A 21,803-nucleotide genomic window follows, 5' to 3' on the forward strand; every position below is an offset into this window, starting at 1 on the left:
GTGGCTCAATGGCTGTCCATACAGCTACTCAAACATTTCTTGCAGTTGCAGGAAATTGTGTTTCCTCCTGGCAACAAAGATAGCAAGGCTGCGTTTTCCCTGGGCATAAATAGTTCAGTGTTACCACCTAGGGGCTTAAAAGAAAGAAGAAAACAATCCCACATAGACACAACAAATAATTAATTTGGGGAAGACTGCAGCAGGGTTCAGCAGACAACATCTTTCCTGGCCTTACAGATTTGTGAAAGATACTGCATGGATGTGAGATAGCAAACACGTGAGGCACAGCTTCTTTTCAACCTGATTCATTTTCATTTAATTGTTGTAACAAACCAAGTTAGCACCCACAGCTGTGAAGGCTGTACTTCACTATCCAAGCAGCCAAGACCCCAGTTTTAAGACAAGCTTTCAAGAGGGAAGCTTTTTACATGGGTTTTTAATTATTCCTTGCTACATTCAAAGAAGCGTCTATAACCTCACTTTCTTTGTAATTGGCAGTTACAATTCATTCCTCACAACTGGATGCAACGAGAAGTCTTATTGCCCTGGAGCTCTCCTACCATCAGAAAACACCAGTTACGTTATTTTACCAGACAGGCCTGAATTTTACAATTCAGGAGACTGGATATATCAGAGGCACGCGCTTTATATTTTGAGGTGTTTTTTTGCCTACCATTAGTTGTGCTGATGTTCTGCCTACCTGCAAGAGAAAGACACAGCCCCCAGTTTGCTTCTCTAACTTAAGACGACTCCTCCTTCAAGTTAGCCCAAATTAGAAGTACAATTGTTATCTGCTTCCAGGCTGTGCACAATAAATCCTGAAAAGGCAGAAATATAATTCCCAGCCACACTGTCCTATATGGAAAACGGATCCCCCAACACTGGCAAGATCCCGTTACTCACATTTCTCTTAATACTGCTTTCAGAAACGTTTCCACCTGAGAAAATGACAAAATAGCAGATATGATCGTATGATGAATGATGAGTTATGGCATCCTTGATTGAAATCAAGGCAGTTTAAGGCTAGTTCTCAGCACTGGATAACCCAGTATCATCACAGTGACGTGTTGTTGTTGAAGAATCTGTCATATAAAAAGCTTCCAGAGGGGCATCACCATGATTTGACAGCTGACATCAGGAAATGGCCAAGGGATTATCAGGCATATGGTGGAGAAAGGAATATACAGTGGGAAAGAGCCACCCCGAACTAATAACATGATTCCAAAAGAATCGCTGAATACCACTTGAGAAGAAAAAAAAAATGATCATGCTCCTTAGTGTCAAAATTTAACCTGTTTCTTTCCCAGAACGTATCCTGCTGAGTACCATCACCATCTGGCTTCATCTCCCACATGATGCAAACACTCCCTGCCTTAGCTCCCTAAATTCAGACTGAGCTACAACAAAAATACACAGTATTCTCCATTTTTATTTCAAGGTTTCCCAGACAGTGGGAGATGGGATGTTTATAGTGTGTACGTGCACAGAGATTTATCTGTGGGGTCAAACAGCTGCCATACATCAAGTTCAAAGTTCCTTTAGGGAAAAAACAAAGCAGAAAGAAGGAGAGAGCAGCTAGCTACTAAGATAAGCAGCAGGGCCTCCAGGATGCCCTTCTTTGATTGTTCTCTCCAACGCAGCAGGTGACAGAAGCAACGATGCCTTCTCACCGTGCTTTCTCACTACATCCTTCTCATCAGGACCTGCTCAATCCCTGAGTTGTTTCTGGTTGTGACACTACAGAGCTGGCTGGTGCGAGCTTTGATCAGGACAGGGGCTGCATTCTGAGCAGCTGCCGAGCTTCGTGCATGTTTATTACAAGGTAATTATTAGCAGCTATTTAAATGCCTTATAGACTTTGCCAGTTAGTAAAGTTAATCCTATTTTTTTCCTCTAATATAAACTTCAAGTTACAGCATCAGTGGGAAGGGGGAGGAGAACACATGATTCTCATAATAATAATTGCTCCCTTAATCAACACAACGTAAGAGCAATACCCAAGCTTGCAAGCCAAGCAAATGACAACACAACAACGAAAAAAGGGAAAATTACTGGCACAGCAGCTTCACAAAAATCCTGCCACAACAGCGTGCATGAAAGGCTACTGAGCTGCCAGCGTAAGCCACTGGAGAATTAAGGGGAAGGCAAAGACTGCAGCAGTTAAGACACCCCATGACAAAATTGATGATTTATATGATAGTTCATTAACCAATTAAATTTTCATTCTTCTTTGGTTAGAAAAAAATTGAGACATTGTACAGATTTAATAAGCAAAAGAGATTATCTGCACATTGAAGAAATTATTCTACCCCCCTTTTTTTTGCTGTCCCAATCTGGGATTTAGCTCAGTGGTGTGGATTTCAACTGCTGGTTTTACCAAGACACAATGAGCAAAAGAGGAAAAATGGTAAGAAATATAATAATTTTTTTATGAATTGTTTCCACCACACCAGTTTGGTTTGGTTTCCTTGGGGTTTTTTTGCGTAACTGGTGACACCAAGCATGAGACACTGATAATATCTTGTTCTGTTGTAGTACTGAGCATCAGCTTCCCAGTATGAGAGTGAGCTCACCAGAACTCACCATCTTCATTTCAGACTAGAGAGGCTCTGGATAATCTCTGCAGGAATTGTGTTTAGAGCCAGTTTTGCAGCTATATGACTATAGGATTTATTCCCCACTTCGAAAACTTCCTAATTGAGCATCATCAAGTGCTAACAAGCTTCACTATAAGCACACATAACAGAATACTAAAGTACAGAAACAATTAAAAATACTGTAATTACAAATTAACATTTTCAAGTCTTCCCTGAAGTGAAAAGGTCTACGCCTAATTTTCTCCTCCCCATGCTCCCCACTTTTCTCACAGTTCCAAATACTTTTTTTTTTTCCCTCTGAATTCCTTTCTGACTTGGCATTACCCAGACACAGCACTGCACAACAAAAACTCAACCAAGTAACAATACAGTTATACTCTAAGCTCACTCTGTGAAAGACCATTCCTAGTTTCATTAAACAAGATACAATCAAATAAAGAAATCCAAGGCAGGAGATCTGCCTTAAGCAGCTATTTTTCCCTAGCACAACAACTCAAGAGAATAAGAATGGCACATTTTGTCTTCAGGAGAGAAAATAACTGCTAGAGTCTCTTATCTCAACCTAAGTCCTCCTATTTTTAAATGAGTTGTAAATACCTTCTTAAAGCAGTCTCAGAGATATGAAAACCATCAGAAGTCCTACTGAGAAGCAAGTAGTAGATGGTTTCCATATCTCTGATACAGAAATGAAACTGGAGTCTCCTAAATCTCCGTAATTTTAACATCTGAGTGTAACCTCTCCAACAGGAACAGGAGAGTCATGGGATGTTGTGCACATACCTGACGAAGATTGATATAAACTGCATTCTGAAGGAACTCAGAGGCTTCCATGCTCCTCTTCTGTATCGCGAGGACTCTCACTGCCTTCACGCAGGCTTCCAGTTCAATCACACCAGCATTCTTGTACTTGGAGAGAGAAAATTTAAATAATATTAAGTATGGCACCTGTTAGATTTGATAAGTATTTCTCCCCAGCACGTAAATCAGCTGTCACAGCTTCCAAACCCCAGCAATTCCCTAATGCTAGTGACTACACTTAAATTATCAACACGTGCCCAAGTGAAAATTAAGGTGCCATCTGAAATGTAATTATGCAAAGCAACAGTCTTCATCCTTTTCCCTCTGTTTTATTATTTTCAGACACCGCAGAGCTTCAAGTCTTTGGGTGCAGATGAGGAGGAAAGTTGGGAATATGGGCATCAATTTAGGTAACCTCATACACACGGTGCGTGTCTACAAGAAAGTAATAGATTCGACCTGCACAGGATAATACCTCTATAAGCTCAAGGCTGGTAATAGGCAGGTCAGTTTTACAATTACTCTTCACCACCTAAAACTGTTCTATCAAGGTAAATGGGGGATTTATTTTGTCTATTCTACTGATCACAAAATGTATTATATAGCAGAAGAAGCTGTACTAACAGAACTGTAGTTTTTACTCCATCGATTTTCTCTTTAGTTAAAGCAGTATCATTGATCACAGGTGAATTACAAACCGTTCCAAGTCTTCTAATATCTAGCTGATACCGTTTTCTGTAAATTAATGTTTTATTTTCATTACGCAGCTTGCCTAAGAAAGGCCAAAAACAACACAGAGGTGCATTGATCCATTTGAGCTCAGGCATCACAGGCAATCTTCCAGACAAACAATCTGATCTCGTTATTTCCCCAAACAGTGCTGATATTGGACGCTTGAATCTCCTGCTTAACTTAAAGTCTTGTATGTTTGGAGCTTAATGGGGGGAAATAAAGCCCTGAATGAAACACAGAAATAGCTCCAGAGAAGCACAGATCCATCTTCCTTCCTTAAGTGCTCGAGACATCAGCAAAAGCGAAGTGTGGGAGATCGAATCCATTTGAGAAGCTGATGTGAAAGTTTTTTATGCTTAGTGATGACATCAAAAAATGTGTAGAAAGTACTGCTTCCTCAGCATTACAGCTGAGAGCTGTTCTGCCTGTAGGGCTTAGACAACAGCTAAATAAACTTGTCTTGAACAGCCACAGTTCAGTCCCAAGGCAAAGTTCTTTGTTATTTGCAAGTGAAGCTTATTATTACTTGCTGAGAGCATACCAGATATGATTATAATCAAAATATAAATAACCTCCCCAAAACGAAGTCCAAAATTTAAAGAAATCATATCCTTGCTAGATGAGCAACTTAAGGTAACATAAAAAGCTGAATACATACTTGAGGATTACTGCTGTATTGGTGAAACTGCCCCCCAAACTACCACATTCTCTTGCTTCTGCTCATCAATTAACTCATGGACATGATTTATCTTGTCTCATTTGGAGTCTCCCTTCAATGCAAGTGTGGGAATGACATCTCATCTTTAAACATACTTCTAAAAATCAAAGACTAACTGAAATGAAGAAGTGATTAAAGCGTATATAACTACATCATAACGCAATTAAACTCAGCTTTAGTGTTGATGAGGATATTGAGCTACTCTTATCACAGTATGAAATCAAATTTTTTCCTCTATACTATACGACCAATGCAAATATTAAGCTACCTTACTACCTTAAGCTCTGAACATTTGCACAAAAAATCCCCCAATAAAGTTCCTGTAGAGCTGAGAACTATTTAATTTTCTAAATCCTCATAAATGAGTGTTTGTCCTTCTTGTGGCCTTTCCTTTGTCCTTTCCTCATGACCACACGCATTAAATACAAGCTTCCCTTAACAGTCCTGTAAAATCATATCCATCATCAGCAACCCCTTCATAAACTCCGGAATTCCCCAGAGATCATTCCAGCAGGCACAGTAAATAAGCTCGCATTCAGCTCCCACAATGCATAAAAGCATCCATAAAGTTGCTGAGGTATGTAATAAAAACTATAAACATACCTAATAGTTAACAAACCTCCCCAACATTCAATACTTCTGCTTGAGAGTGCTTTAAATATTTAGGACAATTAATCCAAAACCTCCAGGTACAAGCAGGCACAGTGAATATTTCACTCAGTGCCTTGCTATTGCAGGTGTAATGCAATTTGTAAAAATTGTAATGCTTTAGAAGATACTCTCAAACCAAAAACCACAGCACTCATTAAATACAGGAATTTCAGTGAAATTTTAAAGCTAGGTAGAATTACCTTGCCATAGTAAGAGATGGCTTCTTTGTATTTATCTATGATGTCTTCAGGGCTCAGGCAATTCTTGGCACGTCCGATTTCAGCACTGGTATCTGCATTTATACCATTTGAAGTCAGCGCGCCTAGAACAGGACAGGGTAAGAAATGAGCAGAAGGACTCCTAGCAAGTAGTAAATATTTAAGAAAAACAGCGACGACAACACTAGGATATGTTGTAGGTTTGACCAAGGCATACACAAAGAATACCTGCCCTACCTAAAAAACGCTAGCTCTGTTTTACTATGTCATGTTAGAGGGAAAACAAAAAAATGGATTCAATCACCAATCAGCACATGGGAAATAACCAAATTACTCAATCTTTTAAGGTTTTAAGTATCTGAGTATTTAGGCTATGAATAAGATATTAGGCTGCTAAAATTCGATTATAGCCACATCTGGATATGCAAATTTAATCTGAGTTTTTCTTTGTTTTACTTACAAATTTTATTTCTAAAGCACGCACACAAAAAATGTGCAAGTTCTTCTATAAACTGATGATTAGAACAGTGATCTCCTCCTCCAATCATTTAAGACAAATGCTTCTCTTCCCTATGTCCAATTCCAGAAAAACAACTGTTACAGCAGCATAACTAAAGGCCACCCAATCTGAGCCTTCCACGTTAAAACAGAAAACTACCTGAGGCTCAAGTAAAATAGTACAAAATTGCTTTTCTCATATAAGAAAGAAGGAAAGAGACAGAGAGAATCTTCATGTCTACAAGGGATAAGAATCTAAAATAGAAACCAAGGAAATCTGGGGTATTAATAAGCACCTGGAAATTTTATTTCTAGAATTCAATTTTATTGCAGAGTTAACAATAAAATTGAAAACATCCATCAAAGGTTTAGAAAGGCGCTGTATCTCCTTACGTGTTATTTAATCTGTACGATTACATGCCTAAATTTAGACAGTAATTTATTTCTCCAAGAGGCTTCTTTACTAGGACGGCAAAGGAATCTTCATGGTTCAGAGCTGGACCTAACTTTTAATGGACAGTTAAAAATTGTGAAAGATACTTTCTACTCACTCTGTATATTCAGATATGTTATTTATATCCTCAAACGCTAAAGAAATTTTTTCTATGTCTATCAACCTTAAAAGAATCAGACCACAAACACCTGCAATTAAAGCTTTACGGTGTTTTATGGAAGCTAACTGCAAAAATCTTTGTGATGATTGAAGGAGTACCACGACAGTATAAGGCTAAATGTAACCATTCAGACCATTAAAAATTTTTAAAAACCTCACTACTTATGGGAAGGAACACTCTTGATCAGACTTTCCAGGGACACAATCACAGAATTACACCATTTATTTTGTACTGGTTACCCTTCACAGTCTCTTTGCTTCCTCAAGATTTTGAGCCAAAACCTGAAGCAGGAGGATCAGGACTGGTTTTGGCAAGTGGCAGCCACTACATATACAGATACAAAACAAATGCAAGTAATAAAAAGAAAATACTTCGGAAACATGCATGAAAATAATGTACCTGGATCAATGAGAACTTCTTGTGCCCCTAAAAGGAGGAACAAAAATTGATTTTTTTTTCAGCCTTCAAGAAAGCCAACAGAATAAGCTCTTACAATGTTTTATAATGATCATCAGGCTTGAACAAAATTATAAAGTGTATCAGAATCATCGTTCCTGTTTTGAAGGACTACCAATTACACTTCAAGTAGTCACAATACGTTAAATATCATTTTGTAAAAAAACAAGGTAAAAAATCCTGTAAATTTGCAATTAATTCTGAAGCATGTAAAGAATTTAAGAATTTTCACAGTACAATTTAAAGGCAAATGCTTTTTCTCCATTCTTGTTTTAGTTGGCAAGTTCCTGTCACAATCCTCTGGTATTTTAATTTCAGGTCCTGCAGTGCTTAAACCTCTCCGTATGAGCTCCTTTAGTTCACAAAATACTCTGGGATAACATTTTCAAAGAACTGTACCCAACATATCCCTTTTTGATTGCCATTAATTTCACTCCATCACATTTTCTGAATAACTGAGTAAAGGCAGAAAAGCCACCAAGCCAGGCTGTTCTCATAAAACAGCAGACAAGACTACAGCACGGAAGGAGGACTATCAGATAGATAACACCTTGCTGATTAAGCTCAGCAGTAAAATTAAGACGGAGGGTTAAGCAGTTCAAAACAACACTTAGTGAGAGGAAGGACCTCCCTTCAATTCGTTTGCTCAGTCTCAGGGTGAAATAGAGATTCAAAATCTGCTTTTACATTCTAGGTGTAAAAATCTACTCCCAGTGTAAAATTGACTTTTACATTCCAGGTGCTCCAGCCAGTATTTGGCATTCTAGGCAAAGAATGGTGGAAATCCCACAAGATTCAAGACAAAGATGCTTCTCTTGACCAGGTCTGAGCAAGAAGATGGTACCAAGGAATCCTGCTGTGGCCAGGCTGAACTACGGGCACAAGAAGAGGAGCGATTCCAGGCAGGCACATTGGGAAGTAATCCAGGTACCTATCGGATCTACATCCCTCAAAACTCAGCACAAGTTGAACACCCAATTCCACGCATGCCATTTCTTGATTTGCCTAGAATTTGGGAAGCCCTTCTGCATCTGGACTGAGGTACACTGGAAGTAGTTCTCCATGTTAAATATTGTCCCCAAAAGTTAATTAAAATATAGTAGATTATAAGCCAAGGGGGGGCTTGCAGAGATTTGAAATGAAAGGCAGCGTGGGGTCCAATAAAAGGTAGTGAAAAGAAACTTTCGGAGAACCGTAGAGGAAAAAAAGCATCACAGCAACAGCTGTTTGGCTAGACAGAGGTTAGCATTTCAGATCTCAAAAATGTTAAAAGATCATAACTGGTGTTAGAGAACAATATCTAGTGGGCCACGAGGTAACACTTCCATCTGCAAGGGATAACCAAAAGTCTGTAATCAGTTTTTCTTGACGCTAACATTTGCTTCATAGTCCTTTGAAAAATCTGTTTATGTGAAGTGACAGAAGGACTATGAGCTATAAAACATCTTACACAAAAGCAGCAGTAATACACCCAAACGTATTTTATTGAATCATTCTCATAGCTGTGACTTATTTGTTACCTACTTCAGTAACAGACTGCAGTATATAATGTTAAATATTTGTTAAAAAGTGGAGAAAGACTAGTAACTGCAGGAAATTTTACCCTAGCAGGCAATAAAAATAAACTTAAAAGTCTTGGGACCAAACAGACAGATTTTAACCACTAAATATTTCCTGCAAAGCTCGTGTTTTCTCCTTAAATAAGGTAATTTTATTATCTAGATCATCTGGTGTCAACACACACAGTATGTATTAAAGGTAATACAAAGCAAATGTTTACTATATTGTGATTTACAGATGAATAAAAATGGGTGGAGTTTGGTTTGTTATTATTATTTATTTAAAGAAGGACTTGATTTTGATCTCACTGCACACAGAAATACTTAACCCAGCACGTAAACCTAATTTCTGTTTGTTTCAGCACTGTGGAAGCCCGTAAATACACATGTACAAACTGTACTGTACAGCTGCATACAGCTTTTTTTTTTTTCCAGCCTCTCCTGGAAGGTCCCAGAAGCTTTCAGGAGCCTGAGCACCATTTGTGAAGTGTTCGTTATGCAATTAAAGGCTCAACTCCACAGTCACAAAAGAGCACAGAGGAACTGTGACAGCTGAACCCCAATAACCTGGAGTCAAAAGAGCTGTCCATGGGTGTTATCTCATCTCGCTGGGTTTCCTGAGCTGCTCTCCACACCACCTGAACAAGCAAAGGGATGTTACTGCCTACCAGGGTGTGGATTATAGGACAAAAGGAAAAAAAATACCTTGGGATTGTGCAAGACTTCTTATGGGAGATACAGGGGATGGACTAAAGGCAGAGAGAAGGAGGGACAGAAGCAGTTGAAGGAGGAACAAGCATGGAAAACTAGAGGAATAAGGGGGGAGTGTGTATTTGTGAAGGGGGGAGTGTGTATTTGTGTGTGGATATCTAAGCACCAACAACTGGAGCAGAACCCTGAGGCTCAGAGCTCAGAATAAAAGCCAAATCCCGTGCTTACCTGGTCTGTGCCTGTTGCCTGCCTCAGCAGAAAGAGAACCTCCTTGTGCCCTACGAGATCCAACTTTACCTCCAGTGCCACCAGGGTAATGGTAGATGACTGATGCTGAACATAACCCCTCGAGGGCAGCTACAGATAAAAGGAAAAAAAAGCAAATTAGTAGAGACACGTTCAAGAAGTGAATTATCATGCAGCTGAGTTAATTGACATGAATAAAAAGTATGTTTTAATTGGAAAGGAGTGACAAAGGCCATGGAAAAGGCTGAGATACTCAGTGTCCTTTTTATGTGATGCACCTGAGGAGCTGCCCTCTACCACCTTGAGCAGGGGGAGGTTTCTAATGACAGACAAAAGGAAACATCACACCCATCTTCAAGAAGAAACTACTAGGGGTCTACAAGCAGGGCAATCTCAGCTCTCTGACAAGGCTATTAAAAATCCTGGAAGCCATTTCCAAGCACACGAAGAACGGGAAGGTGACTGGGAACAGGAAACATCGATTTATTGAGTAGAAATCACAAAGGAAACAAAAGACAAAGGAAAGCAGTGCGTGTGGTATATCTTGGACAAGTCTCCCAGTGGCATTTTTATAGCCAAACTGATGAGATACAAAGTGGAGAGGTGGGCAATAAGGACATAAAAAAAACGGGCTGGACTGCCAGGCTGCTTTGAGCAGGTCAGAGCAGGGGACCTCCAGAGGTCACTCCCAACCTCAATTATTGTAATTTCTAGGAGTATAATTTTAGAATGCGACAGCTGGGCCTTAAAATATCCTCATGCCCTGCACAAGTAAAAAAGTTTTCTTGTGCTTTAAGAATCCCAAGCCATCTAACTTCCTGCAAGAGAAGAAGGGAAGAAGTGGAAGGTGTTAAAGCTTTCATAATATGTAATTCACAAAGCACACAGAAAGCTAAAAGGATTTCCAAGTAGAATGGGAAAGTTCAAAGCAGAAGGAAGATACACCACTGGAAGTTAAACACTTGTGGCTTTGGTAGATGTAAAGGCAAAAACCTTCGGCTAATAGTCGACAGTAATACCTGCAGGAAAGATTTCAAAATCAGCTGTACTATCCACAGAAAAAAGAAATCTTTTCAAAAAAAAAAAGTATCACTTTTCCTAAAAATAATTTTAAAAAGCTTTACTACAAAATTACATTTTGTATTGCAGGTTTTCTGAAACACCTTTCTTTCTCATTTCTTATTAATTTTTTGACTTCATTCTTAGTCACTCTTGCAATTCAGATTTTGGCCACCAAAGCTGCTCCTACTTTTCATAACACAGAAGGAAAGCTATAGAAGGTACTTTCATTTTCTGGATTTTAACAGCTAACCATTCAATTCACTATCATCAATTAATCCTACCTCCGAGCCACAGAAAATCATTTACAGACCGCAGCAGCTCCACCGCCATGTGGTAGTGCACCAAGGAGTCCTGCAACATCCCAGCTTGTAAACACAGGTCCCCAACGTGCTTCCGCATCCGGCCTTGGCAACGCTTCTTATAGTGTCTGTAAAATAAAAAGTGCAATTTGCAGTTATTTCCAAGAAAAAAAAACATTTGAGGTAAAGACAATGTTTTTTACTCCTTAACAGCAGATCAATGTTTATTTACTCTGTTTCTCTGAGCAAATATTCAGTATGAATTCTAAGCAGCATAGTATGCAGATGTACAAGAACCAACGTTTTGAGAAGACGTTGGAAAAAACAATGCAAACTTGGGCTAGACAGAATTTATGGAGTCAGATAAAGCTAACAGACTGCCCTTCAGTGTGCCACAAAAGAAATAAAATACAAAACACATTTGTAAAAAGTAAAGAATTGCTTACGCTTGTAAAGAAATACGACCTGTTTAGAAATGTTATGTCACAAGAACAGAATATTTTTCTTTCAAAGCAATGATGAGTGAAAGAATTGATGATGCCTTTGTCTCCTTTATATTTTTACCCTACTCCACACTTACAGACCCAACAAAACCACCGCCACTTCAGGCAAGCACTGACTGGGTTTCTCTTGCTACTCCTTCTTTAGTTATTTGAATAAAAGCTGAGACAGCACGAGCAATACAGTTTCTTTCCTTTCCCAAATGAAACCAACAGCCAAGGTGGAACTAGAAAGGAATTGGGACATCAATCAGTGTGATAAAGACACTAACCTTACTTTTTTCTTTATTTATGTTTATTTTAAGTTGCATCTAAAGCAAGGTAACAGCTGCAATGTAAGACACAATACTTCCAAAGCACCTTCTTCCTTCTTAAGACAGGAAGGAGTCTCAGGCCAACACTACTCTTAAGTCTGTCAGCAATGCTTCAGATCTGCCCTTCTGCAGAAGTATTCCCTAGCCAGAAGAGCCTTGCTCAACCTCACCTCATTTTCTTAAAGAACCAAACCTCGGCTTAGGCAATTTATTATTTTATCTACGTTACTGCAATTGTGTATCCTTCTAACAATGCCTTCCAAGTACGTGGAGATATAAATACCTACCTACACATGGTATATTTGATGTTCCAAACTTCACACCAAGATTTTTTTTTGTTTAGACTAAAATAAAATAAAGTTATCTGAGACTGAAGTTTTAATTATAAGAATTCTTGTAGATGTCACTTCTTCTCTATATACATGAAGGATTGCCAAAGAATCTGGACAACAAGGGTTTCCAAAACTACAAGACCACCTCAGACTGCCTGTCACAGTTTGAGGTTTTCAGCTTATAATAGTTGCAATTAGGCTTTTTTCATTTAAAAAACACCCAGCAGAATATCTTTTCTTTTTTTTTTTTTTTTTTTTTTTTACAAAATTTCCTAGCGTATGTGAACCTATCTAGCAACTTGAAACAAAAACCAAACAGGTAACATCCATTCTCTCTTCTACCCTAAAGCAAACTTGAAATATGAGGAAACGTCATGACCAGGCGATGAAATGGGGCTCGAGGTGGTGCTTCCCTGCCACGCAGAGCTTCCCAGAGCTGAATTACCGACTGACTGAGAATCTCTCACTGCAATTTCAACAGACTGCTGTTTTTATGAAGCCTGACACGTGAAAAAAAGTAAAAGGAAGAATATATGAAGCTTAAGGAAAGGGCTAAGAGGCATATTAATTTCTATCCTTCAGATTTTAAGGCATAAAGCCTAGAAGAAATGGGAACAATAAGAACAATCACACATTACTGGGGGTTTTGTTTTGAGGGTTTGGGTGTGTTTTTTGGTTTAACATCAAAGACAGCCATCAAGTGCTAAGGGTAGATCCTGCATTCAGCCGTCAAGCAATGTCTTACTCCTTGTAGCTGGTTCAAAAAGAAAAGAAGTTCAAGAGGACAGAGAGAGTAACTGATTTGGATGGATGGATGGAGGACACCAATCTAAAAAGAGAAGATATTTGGACACGTGCACTGTCCATATAAAAATTAAACAGAAAAACAGTCAGAACCAGTGTCATTGTTTAGAAGAAAACATGGAAATTTTAAAAGGAGGCAAGAAGTCAGTCTCCTATTGCTCCTCTCCAACTAAAATGTTCCAAATTAACTCAATATAAATGTACGGTCCCACTTTTCTCATCTATCACATCATGTTCACAACTGATGTGGAGGTGACATTAGATGAAACTAAATACAACAGCTGCTCTTTATCTTTCAAATACATCAAGGAATTGAAGTATTTATCTTTTTCTTTTACAAACCTTAGCAAGACGTCAGCCTGAACTTTAGGTGATAGAGAAATAAGGTGGCCAAAAATGTGCGTTGTAACCTTGTAAACAATTTACACTCTCCTATACAACCCTGATTAGTGTCAGGTTTTACTGGTTACATCAAAAAAAGAGAAGTGTTACATCACTTTTAAGTTTTAACACAAAATAAGTAGTGGAATTAAGGAACAGTTTCCTTCCAGAGCTACATTTCCTTTCCAAGATGCTAACACTTCTGATTTCCTCCCCCTATATTTTCAAGTATTCTGTGTTTTTATGGACAAACTACACTCCCTATTCTCTCAAAACTGTAGGTTTTAAGATGTGGGTTTTTTTTTCCCAAATTTTCTAGCTTGTCTACTATTAACTTCATAAATAGGAGTCAGACAGCAAAAGGGATATTGCCAGACTCCTCAATCAGAGCCTAATTCCCAAATTATTTCAACAGCACTGCTTCACCAACAGCTCTTCCTAACCAATCCCTAATTTTGCTGAGATTTTATATATATTATAAATACACATATATTTATATACTGCAATATATTCAAAACGTGAACGCATCTATTCATTGCAGTAAAACTTGGGCGTCAGCGAGCATTGCTCATTCAAAACATTCCCCTTTTAGGAACTCTTCCTATTAAGAATTTATTCCCAATAATGAAGAAATATACTACTATTTATTAAAAATCCAAATTCATTCGACTTCATTTAGCTCTCACAATCAAACACGAGGATTTCTGACCATTTTTTCAATTTAGGGTGTCCAAAAAATATAGAAGGCAAAGGTTTCATTGAAACTAAACCCACTCTCCACAGAGAGTAAAACTCAGCTCCGTTGGTATTTGGGAAGCTTGGTTAGAAATTCCAGGTCTACAACATCGGGTCATGAAAAGCATGAAGAAACTGATTGATAATTTCTTCAAAACGTATTGGATTGCAAATTTAATTAAATATATATATATATATATATATACATGCATATTTATCCCAGCATAACATTCAGATTATTCATTTTAATGTTTAGCTGGCTTTGCTTCACAGCTTCACCTGCAGAATCAGGCCACAAAGCTGAAAGCTTATGGATGTTTTCTCTCCAATTTAATTTTGATCAGAGCTTTGGTTAATTATTTTGGCTCTCCACCATTGACCCTACTCGATGGCAGGAAGTTGACACACAAGAATTGGTACTTTTTCTACAACAGGACAACAATTTTTGCAAGGTCAGGTCCTTGTTGCACCCTGCTGCTAAGAGCTGTTTCTCTTTTCTTCCTCTAAAGGAGAATTTAGGACATGAAATCTCACCCCAGACACACCCATGGCTCACCCAAACACCCCAAAAGCTCTTCTGGAGCGCATCACGCACTCAGAAATACCCTCAGAGAAGGTAACACCACATCGTGTAGGGCTGTATGTGGGATTCTGCAGCATGCAGGCAGCCAACCCATCTCCCGAAGATCCTCTCCTCGACACAAAATCAAATTAATACAAAAAAAATACTACAAAATTTAAATTCTTCTTCTCTGAAGTTGCTTGGTTGTGCTAAGCTGTTACCTAACAGGCTCTTTATGTGCTCTTCCAGAATACTGCCCACCATCAGCACCAGTACCCATGACTGCTGCTTCAAGCTGGAGGCAGTGAACCAGTTCTGGGTCCCAGAAAGCCCTACTCATGTCCCTTTCTATTTCATTTGCTATATAGGATACAACATCCTCAACTCTTTTCTAGGCTACCAGCATCATTTTACGCAAAAGGCAGAGTAATATACTTTAAGACGTAATTTATTTTCACTACAAACCATCCAGCAACAAGTTTGAAGGACTTTCTGAATCCTCCACATTTCATAAAGGGCTGAATTTAAGAACGAGAAACATGCAAAATGAATTTGCAAAATTCATGCAGAATGCTTCAACGAAAATTTCCATCCGACCCCGCTTAGCATGCAAAACTAGAGACTTCACCGATCATACCAGTGTCTGGACTTAAAGGACAGCTACAGCATTTCATCATCTGCCAGGACTTTTCAATCTGGAAACAAAACATGGGCAGCAACAGCTTCATGGCTTTGGAGCTTAAAAAAGAAAGCAAGTTCCAGAGGCCAGCAGCCGCCTAAGCAAATCATGTGTGCCCTACAAAAAAACTCAGCATCGCTACCAAAAGATAATTGCCAAGTGTGCCCAAAAGTGTCAAGCACGGTAGTGAGGCTCCAGGCAGCAATTATTTTTGTGTGTACTGAAAAAAAAAAAACAAATAGAAAAAAGCAACGCTAAACTATGCAATGAATGCAGAGTGGAAAGGCGGTTCATGGAGGAAAGCTAACTACTTTTAAACAGACGCAATCACAGCCTACCTTTTTAGACCCAATAACAAACTCACAGGGCAGTATGAGAGAAGGAGGAAAAAAAAAAAGAAAGGAACAGAACAAAAATTAGAAAGACAGAGAACAGAAAGAAAATTAACAGCCACATACACATCCTGAGATATCACAGAGGTTGGCAAATCAGTGAACAAATCCCATCCGCTACAGCACAGAGAAATGCACATCTGTAAACCCCTGCTTCCTCCCCACTCAGTAGTGTTACGTGGAAGCCTTACCAGTAGGAAATAAAAAAGGTCCTAAGACACAAACCGATATTAAATACATTAAAATGAGCATGTTTCATTTGTTAGCTGAAAACAGAAATATAATAGGAAAATTAAAGAGATGTTTTCTGGTGTTTCTGACGAGAGTTTCCCAGCCTGGAGCTTGTAGGACTTTGGTATCCCCACGAGAAATTGCAGTTCCATTCTCTTTGATTGGTCTCCCAATCTCTACAAACAACTACCTGGTACATCCAATTTCAGAAACTTTTACACTTATCCTTAGTAGCTCCAAGACCACAAATACTTCACCTAATTTACAGATGAGGAAACACACACTGGAAAAATCAACAGCTTTGCCAAGACGACCTGCTGGCTGGCTGCTCCAGGAATTAAACCTATTTCAGCCTCCAGTTCCTGCAGCTTTTAGGTAACAGGACAAGCTTTCTTCAAGACTTCTTAGGACTTAATCCCAACCAAAAGACAGATCCTACACAAGCCACACTGATTTTTTCTGGGTGTCATAGTCACAGTACAAAGCCCAGGCACGTTGTCTCGTGCACCCCGCAGAAGACAAAGGCCAGCTCCCCTCTTTTGGAGAATTCTCTTATTTGAAGTTCAGCATAATAACGCAGGTTCTTAATTGATGAACTCTGCTTCTTAAAACAAGCTGACAATGTTGCATTTATTATGTAAATTAGATACTGGTATTAATGCTAGTCATCTAACTGAGCAACAGAGAGAATCAATCCTATCTATCTAGTCCCACTTGTTAGTATTAACCTTAATATTTCACACTAAATTGCTGGAGGAGAGTCTACTTTAAGAGACTAAAAAGCCTCGGTCGTTTTAATTTGTTTTCAAATCATGCAATCTTAATTAATACGTCCCATGTAACTTCTTAATGTATTTTCCCTCCATATACCAGCCCCATTTGTTAGCTGGGTGTTACAGCTGTGCTCTAGCTCTAACGACACCTTCACTACACACTGGGAAATTTAACTTTAAATTTAGACGTTGCAGGAAAAATCATGCTTATTTAGTCTAAGCAGGCATCTTCAGCTACAGCAGCAAAACACGTTCTCTGTGTTATAAGCTAGCTTCCATCAGTTTAATAAAGAATATTTGTGGTGGTGTTGTTTCTAACCAGTTACACACCAACTGGTGGGTCAGGATAAGTAGAGCAAAAAGAGGATGAAAACAGAGGGACAATCTTTATCTCTAAACCTCTAACAATTTTCACCTGTTCTCACAAAAGCTGTTTCACTTAAAAGCACTTTATTGCAACCCAAGAAATTAAATGAAATATGCCAGCATTTCACATTTGAGTTACACTTGAAAGTGCAGGTTACTTTAATAAACTGGTCTTAGTTCAAAAACTCTCCTTGGTCCTCAATTTCTGTTAGGAACACAGAAGCTGAGATTTGTCCTGCTACATGAAAGGTGCCAGTGCAGAGCAGCTCATGCACACCACGCACTGATCTTTACTTGGGATTAGACTTCTTCTTTCTGTTACAAAATTCAAAAGCTTTTTAAAAAGTCCTGGGATTTTGGATCTCCTTACATTCCTCAGTCTCACAAAATACTAAAAAACTGATTCAAAGGATCTCTTTATTCAGCTTGCTTGCCATATTTATATATAAATAAACTCCACAGCAAAAGAAAAGCTGAAAAATGCTCTTGCTGCCGAACCAAAGAGGGAAAAATTAGAATATTGATCACCTTTTCTCTGAACAGCAAAGCACAGCAAGCACTTAAAAGTATAGAATTCAGGTACAACACTAGATCTGCAGCAACTTTTCAGCTCAACAGCATAAAGTAACCTCTTGGGCAGGTAGGGGTAAACACCCTGCCTGTTACTGAGCTCCCCACCTAGTCAGAATCTCACAGGAATAATTTGGCCACTGGCTGCACACACCCCCTGCTTCCAAGAAAGTAATGGGTGTGAACAAGGAGTTGATTTCCAAAGTACCACATGGAAGCGTGCTACTTAAAAGACACGATCAATGTAATTAATTTGGATAGTAAGGCAAAGATTTTGGGGCCAAAACTCATAGTTTTCTTAGTTAACTGGATACAGGAAATCTTGGTGATTACGTTCATCCAAAATTCATCCAAACCAAGTAATCAAAGCCAAGATGCTGAAAGGGTTCATCTACTCTATAAAACTTTACTGCCCACAGAACATACAAAAAAAAAAAAAAAAACAGTAAAATAAATTCTCCTGCCCACCAAAGCAGAGTGCTGCAGGAGCTAACCAGCACACTCAGGACAGAGCAAGTTCAGCTGCACACCAGCAAAGAGCAAGCAGGGATAATTTAATACTTTTAATTCTAACTATTTAGAAACTCAGAACGCTTTCTTCTAGTCTATCCCATTCTCACACAGAAATTCTAAGGCTGGGATTAATTACCCAGGCAGACCTGATGAACATGATGAAAAAGCTTCACAAACGTGCCTGTACAGCTCCTGGCAGCCCAGCCTGGATGCCTCTTAGCTTCCACGTGCAAGAACCGCTACTGGCATCCCTAGCTGTACGAGATGGACATGAAAGATGTTATTTTCATGCACTCTATGTGTTTTGATAGGACTTCCACACTTCTATCTTCTGCAGGACCAAGGGATGATGGATTGGAGTTCAAGCAGCACAGTCAAGCAGGCTTTGCACCTGTCTAAAAGCTAAAAGGCCACAATTGCCAATTCCTAACACCAGAAATGTTTAACTCTCAACGCTGAAAGCTCAGTGTGCATGTGGTTAGGAAGGGAAGATGCAATGCAAGGAAGAAAAATAAAAAATAAAAATTACAAAAAGCAACTGACAAAACAAAAGGGAACAGTAGCAAAACAAGATGGGTCAAGAACAACAAATAATTAAAAAGACAAGGAAAGTCACTGAACCCAGACACCAAAATAAAAGGTCACTATTTTGTGGGATGAAAAAGACAACAGAGGCTTAGAAAAAAAAAATCAGGATTAGTCTACTACTCCTCAACATAACATCAAATTACTTCAATTGATGTTAACTGAATTTGTTTATTAATACCGTATGTCTATAAGCCATTTGAATCTTTCAAGCAAAAAGTCTCATTACAGTGAAATCCACCAAACCTCTCCTGTGAATACTTCCTGCTACTTGACTTGCCTCATAAAGTAAATTTATTTATATATATAAATTCACAGCATCAAATACGGTCAGACTACTAATTAAATTCTCCTAAACTACCACAGACACACACATAAAGATAAGGGCATGACCTTTGTGGTAAAAAAGCAGGCTTCGTTTTTTCTAATGGGCTTATTCTAGAGGCTAGCACTTGCCGCATAGATTTTTCAAGACCTGCAAGCTGCCAAAAATAGCTGCTTACCTACTGTCTGTGTCCAGACCTACAAAATCCTTCTTCTCAAAGGGAACACAGAGCAGCGGGATCTTGTCTCCGGACTTATCAGTGGCTCTGTCAAGCCGCTTAGACTCCAGCACAATGAAGAGGGATTCGATAAAATCTTCTATTCTCTTCTCCACGGTTTCACATTCATCATAACTGGGATAAAACGCCACATCCGTGCGGGGCTGCTCTGCAATCTCTCCTTGCAGGCCAAAGACAAACAAGCGGGAATCGTAGAGCGTGGAACCGTACATCTCTTTTTGGAGATGGAATTTTTCGAAAGTCTGAGGCCAGTCCTTTGCAGAAGAGCAGTCTGTGATGGTTATCAAGCCCACAACTTTCCGGTGGGTCTGAAAATCCCCCCATTCGTTGTTCTCGGGGGGATAATGGTGCCTATATCGGATGTACAACACGCGCTGCGAGTCGCGCACGTTCACTTGACTCACGGCCGAAATTCGCTTGTAGATCCTAAAAAAGCTCTCTTCGGGTACGATGCCGACCGGCTGAACCACAACCAGGAGAGTCTGGTGATCCTCGGCACACTGCATGTAGTCAGGAACGCTCATTTTGCATCAACTGCAGGCTAGGAGAGGAAAATAAAAGTGCATTATTTCTTTTAACATTCAGAAGCACGCGCGGCTGCCGAATGAGACCAGGACTTTGCTCCTAAGCACTTCTGCACCCTGTGCATGACTTTAAAAGCATACTTGTGCATTACTTGTGCTTTAAAGAAATACTTGTGGGGTTTTTTCCACCTGGCTGTGTTCCCCTGTCCCGTTCATGGTGCAGCTACGTGGTGCACAAGCCAACATCATGCTCAGGGCTGCTGATTAAATGTTTCCTGACCCACCACCACCTCCACACGGCTTTCTCCTGACCTCGGTCTCCAGCCTCACACCAAGGAGAAAAAACACAGGAAATAATTGCCTGGAAGGTGGAAGCTGCGTGGAGATGGCCCAGGTGGGGATTAAGCAACCTGGCACTGCCCTCACACAGCCCAGGCTGTGGCCAATCTAAACTCCTAAATTTGGGTGAAGGAAGCAAAATCAGCCTTTTCTCAAAGCTCCCACAAGAAGGGGGCACCACACCATCATTTCTGTCTCAACACGGAAACATTCACAGCCCCAAACCCCCAGCTGCGGGGTGGGGGGGCTCCCAAACCCCTTTGTACCCCCGAGCACCCCCACACACACCCCAAAACCAAGCAGCAGGCTGACCCCCCGCAAAGAAAGCGAAGACTTTGGAGGCAAAACAGATGGCGGAAAACAGGATTTGTGGTGGTGTTTTGTTTTTTTTTTTTGGAGGCTGAGAGCGTGACGGAGGGGGAGCCGAGGAGCTGCCGGCTCTGTGAGGGGGGCACCGCGCTGAGGAGATTTAGGGGGGGAAGGAGGGAGGGGGGGCACTCACAGCCGGGCCGGGAGCCGCCCCCGCCGCCTCCTGCTGCCGGCACGGAACTGACGGCAATGGCCGCCCCCGGCCGGGCAGGGCGGCGCAGGCGCCGAGCGCTGGGCGGGAAGGTGGCGGCGCCTCAGCCCCGGTGCCTCAGCCGCGGTGCCTCAGCCCCGGCTCTCCTGTAGGATGATCCCCCTACCACCGATGTCACCCCAAGCACCACGTCCAACCTTTCCTCGAACACCCCCAGGGATGGGGACTCCACCACCTCCCTGGGCAACCCGTCCCAGTGAACCCAGTGAATCGTCTGTTTTCCACTATGGGCAAGTGTGACGGAGTTCCCCGTCACTTGGCACCTCTGGCCCCAAATACCGGCTTTCCCTTCCCAAATTGGTCTCCAAACTGAAGTGTCTCAGGTGGTGCCAAGCCTCTGAATTTACATCGCTTCCCATTTGAGGGCCGCTATGTGTGACTGCACCCTGAGGGATTTTCTGTAACCAAGAACCCTGATAATCAGCTTAATTATGATACTCAATTAAGAGACCTTCTATTACTGATCTGATAAATCATTCACTGTTGATATGGGGAAATTCTTCAGGAGAGCAACCCAAAGAACATTGCCATTGCAGACAATTAATGGAAGTGGTGCACTCCTCCTGAAAAGAAGACTGAAGGAAATGTGTTGTGTTACTTCTGTGTTTAGAAAGTCTTCAAATTCCCTAAAATGTACAATTTTAAAACTAGTTCCTACACAAATATTTTGGGGATAATATAGAATATCAGCTTTGAGCTAGCAATGAAGAACGAGCTCCCTCAAAGCTCACTATTAAGGAGACCTTGTTACAGGTGTATTGCTGGGGAAAGATTAAAGTGTCTGGGAAAGGTCACTCAATCACAAACCTACCTCCAACACACAATTATTAAATATAAAATTAGATAAATTAATAGGTCTTAATCCATTGTAGGATAATAATTACTTTAATAACCTGGTGAG

General features: G+C 40.1%; 1 protein-coding gene across 5 annotated transcripts in view; it reads right to left on the reverse strand.

The window, feature by feature from the left end:
- The window catches only part of TRAPPC9 (trafficking protein particle complex subunit 9), a 479,897-nt gene extending 458,925 nt beyond the window's left edge, over positions 1–20,972 (reverse strand). The window contains exons 1-7 of one of the 5 annotated variants that reach the window (XM_068672714.1): positions 20,825–20,972; positions 19,400–20,000; positions 11,142–11,287; positions 9,781–9,909; positions 7,226–7,252; positions 5,697–5,818; positions 3,378–3,503 (exon numbers count right to left, since the gene is read on the reverse strand). In XM_068672714.1, the coding sequence (XP_068528815.1) occupies positions 3,378–3,503; positions 5,697–5,818; positions 7,226–7,252; positions 9,781–9,909; positions 11,142–11,287; positions 19,400–19,983 (1,134 nt within the window). In that variant the 5' untranslated portion in view covers positions 19,984–20,000; positions 20,825–20,972. Of the gene's footprint in view, positions 1–3,377; positions 3,504–5,696; positions 5,819–7,225; positions 7,253–9,780; positions 9,910–11,141; positions 11,288–19,399; positions 20,001–20,172; positions 20,295–20,610; positions 20,753–20,824 lie in introns of those variants that run through there. The other 4 variants (XM_068672715.1, XM_068672717.1, XM_068672716.1 and 1 more) reach the window with 4 other exon arrangements.
- Between the last annotated feature and the right edge of the window lie 831 nt (positions 20,973–21,803).

This window comes from Anas acuta, chromosome 2 (assembly GCF_963932015.1).
Source record: "Anas acuta chromosome 2, bAnaAcu1.1, whole genome shotgun sequence".
Taxonomy (NCBI): Eukaryota; Metazoa; Chordata; class Aves; order Anseriformes; family Anatidae; genus Anas; species Anas acuta.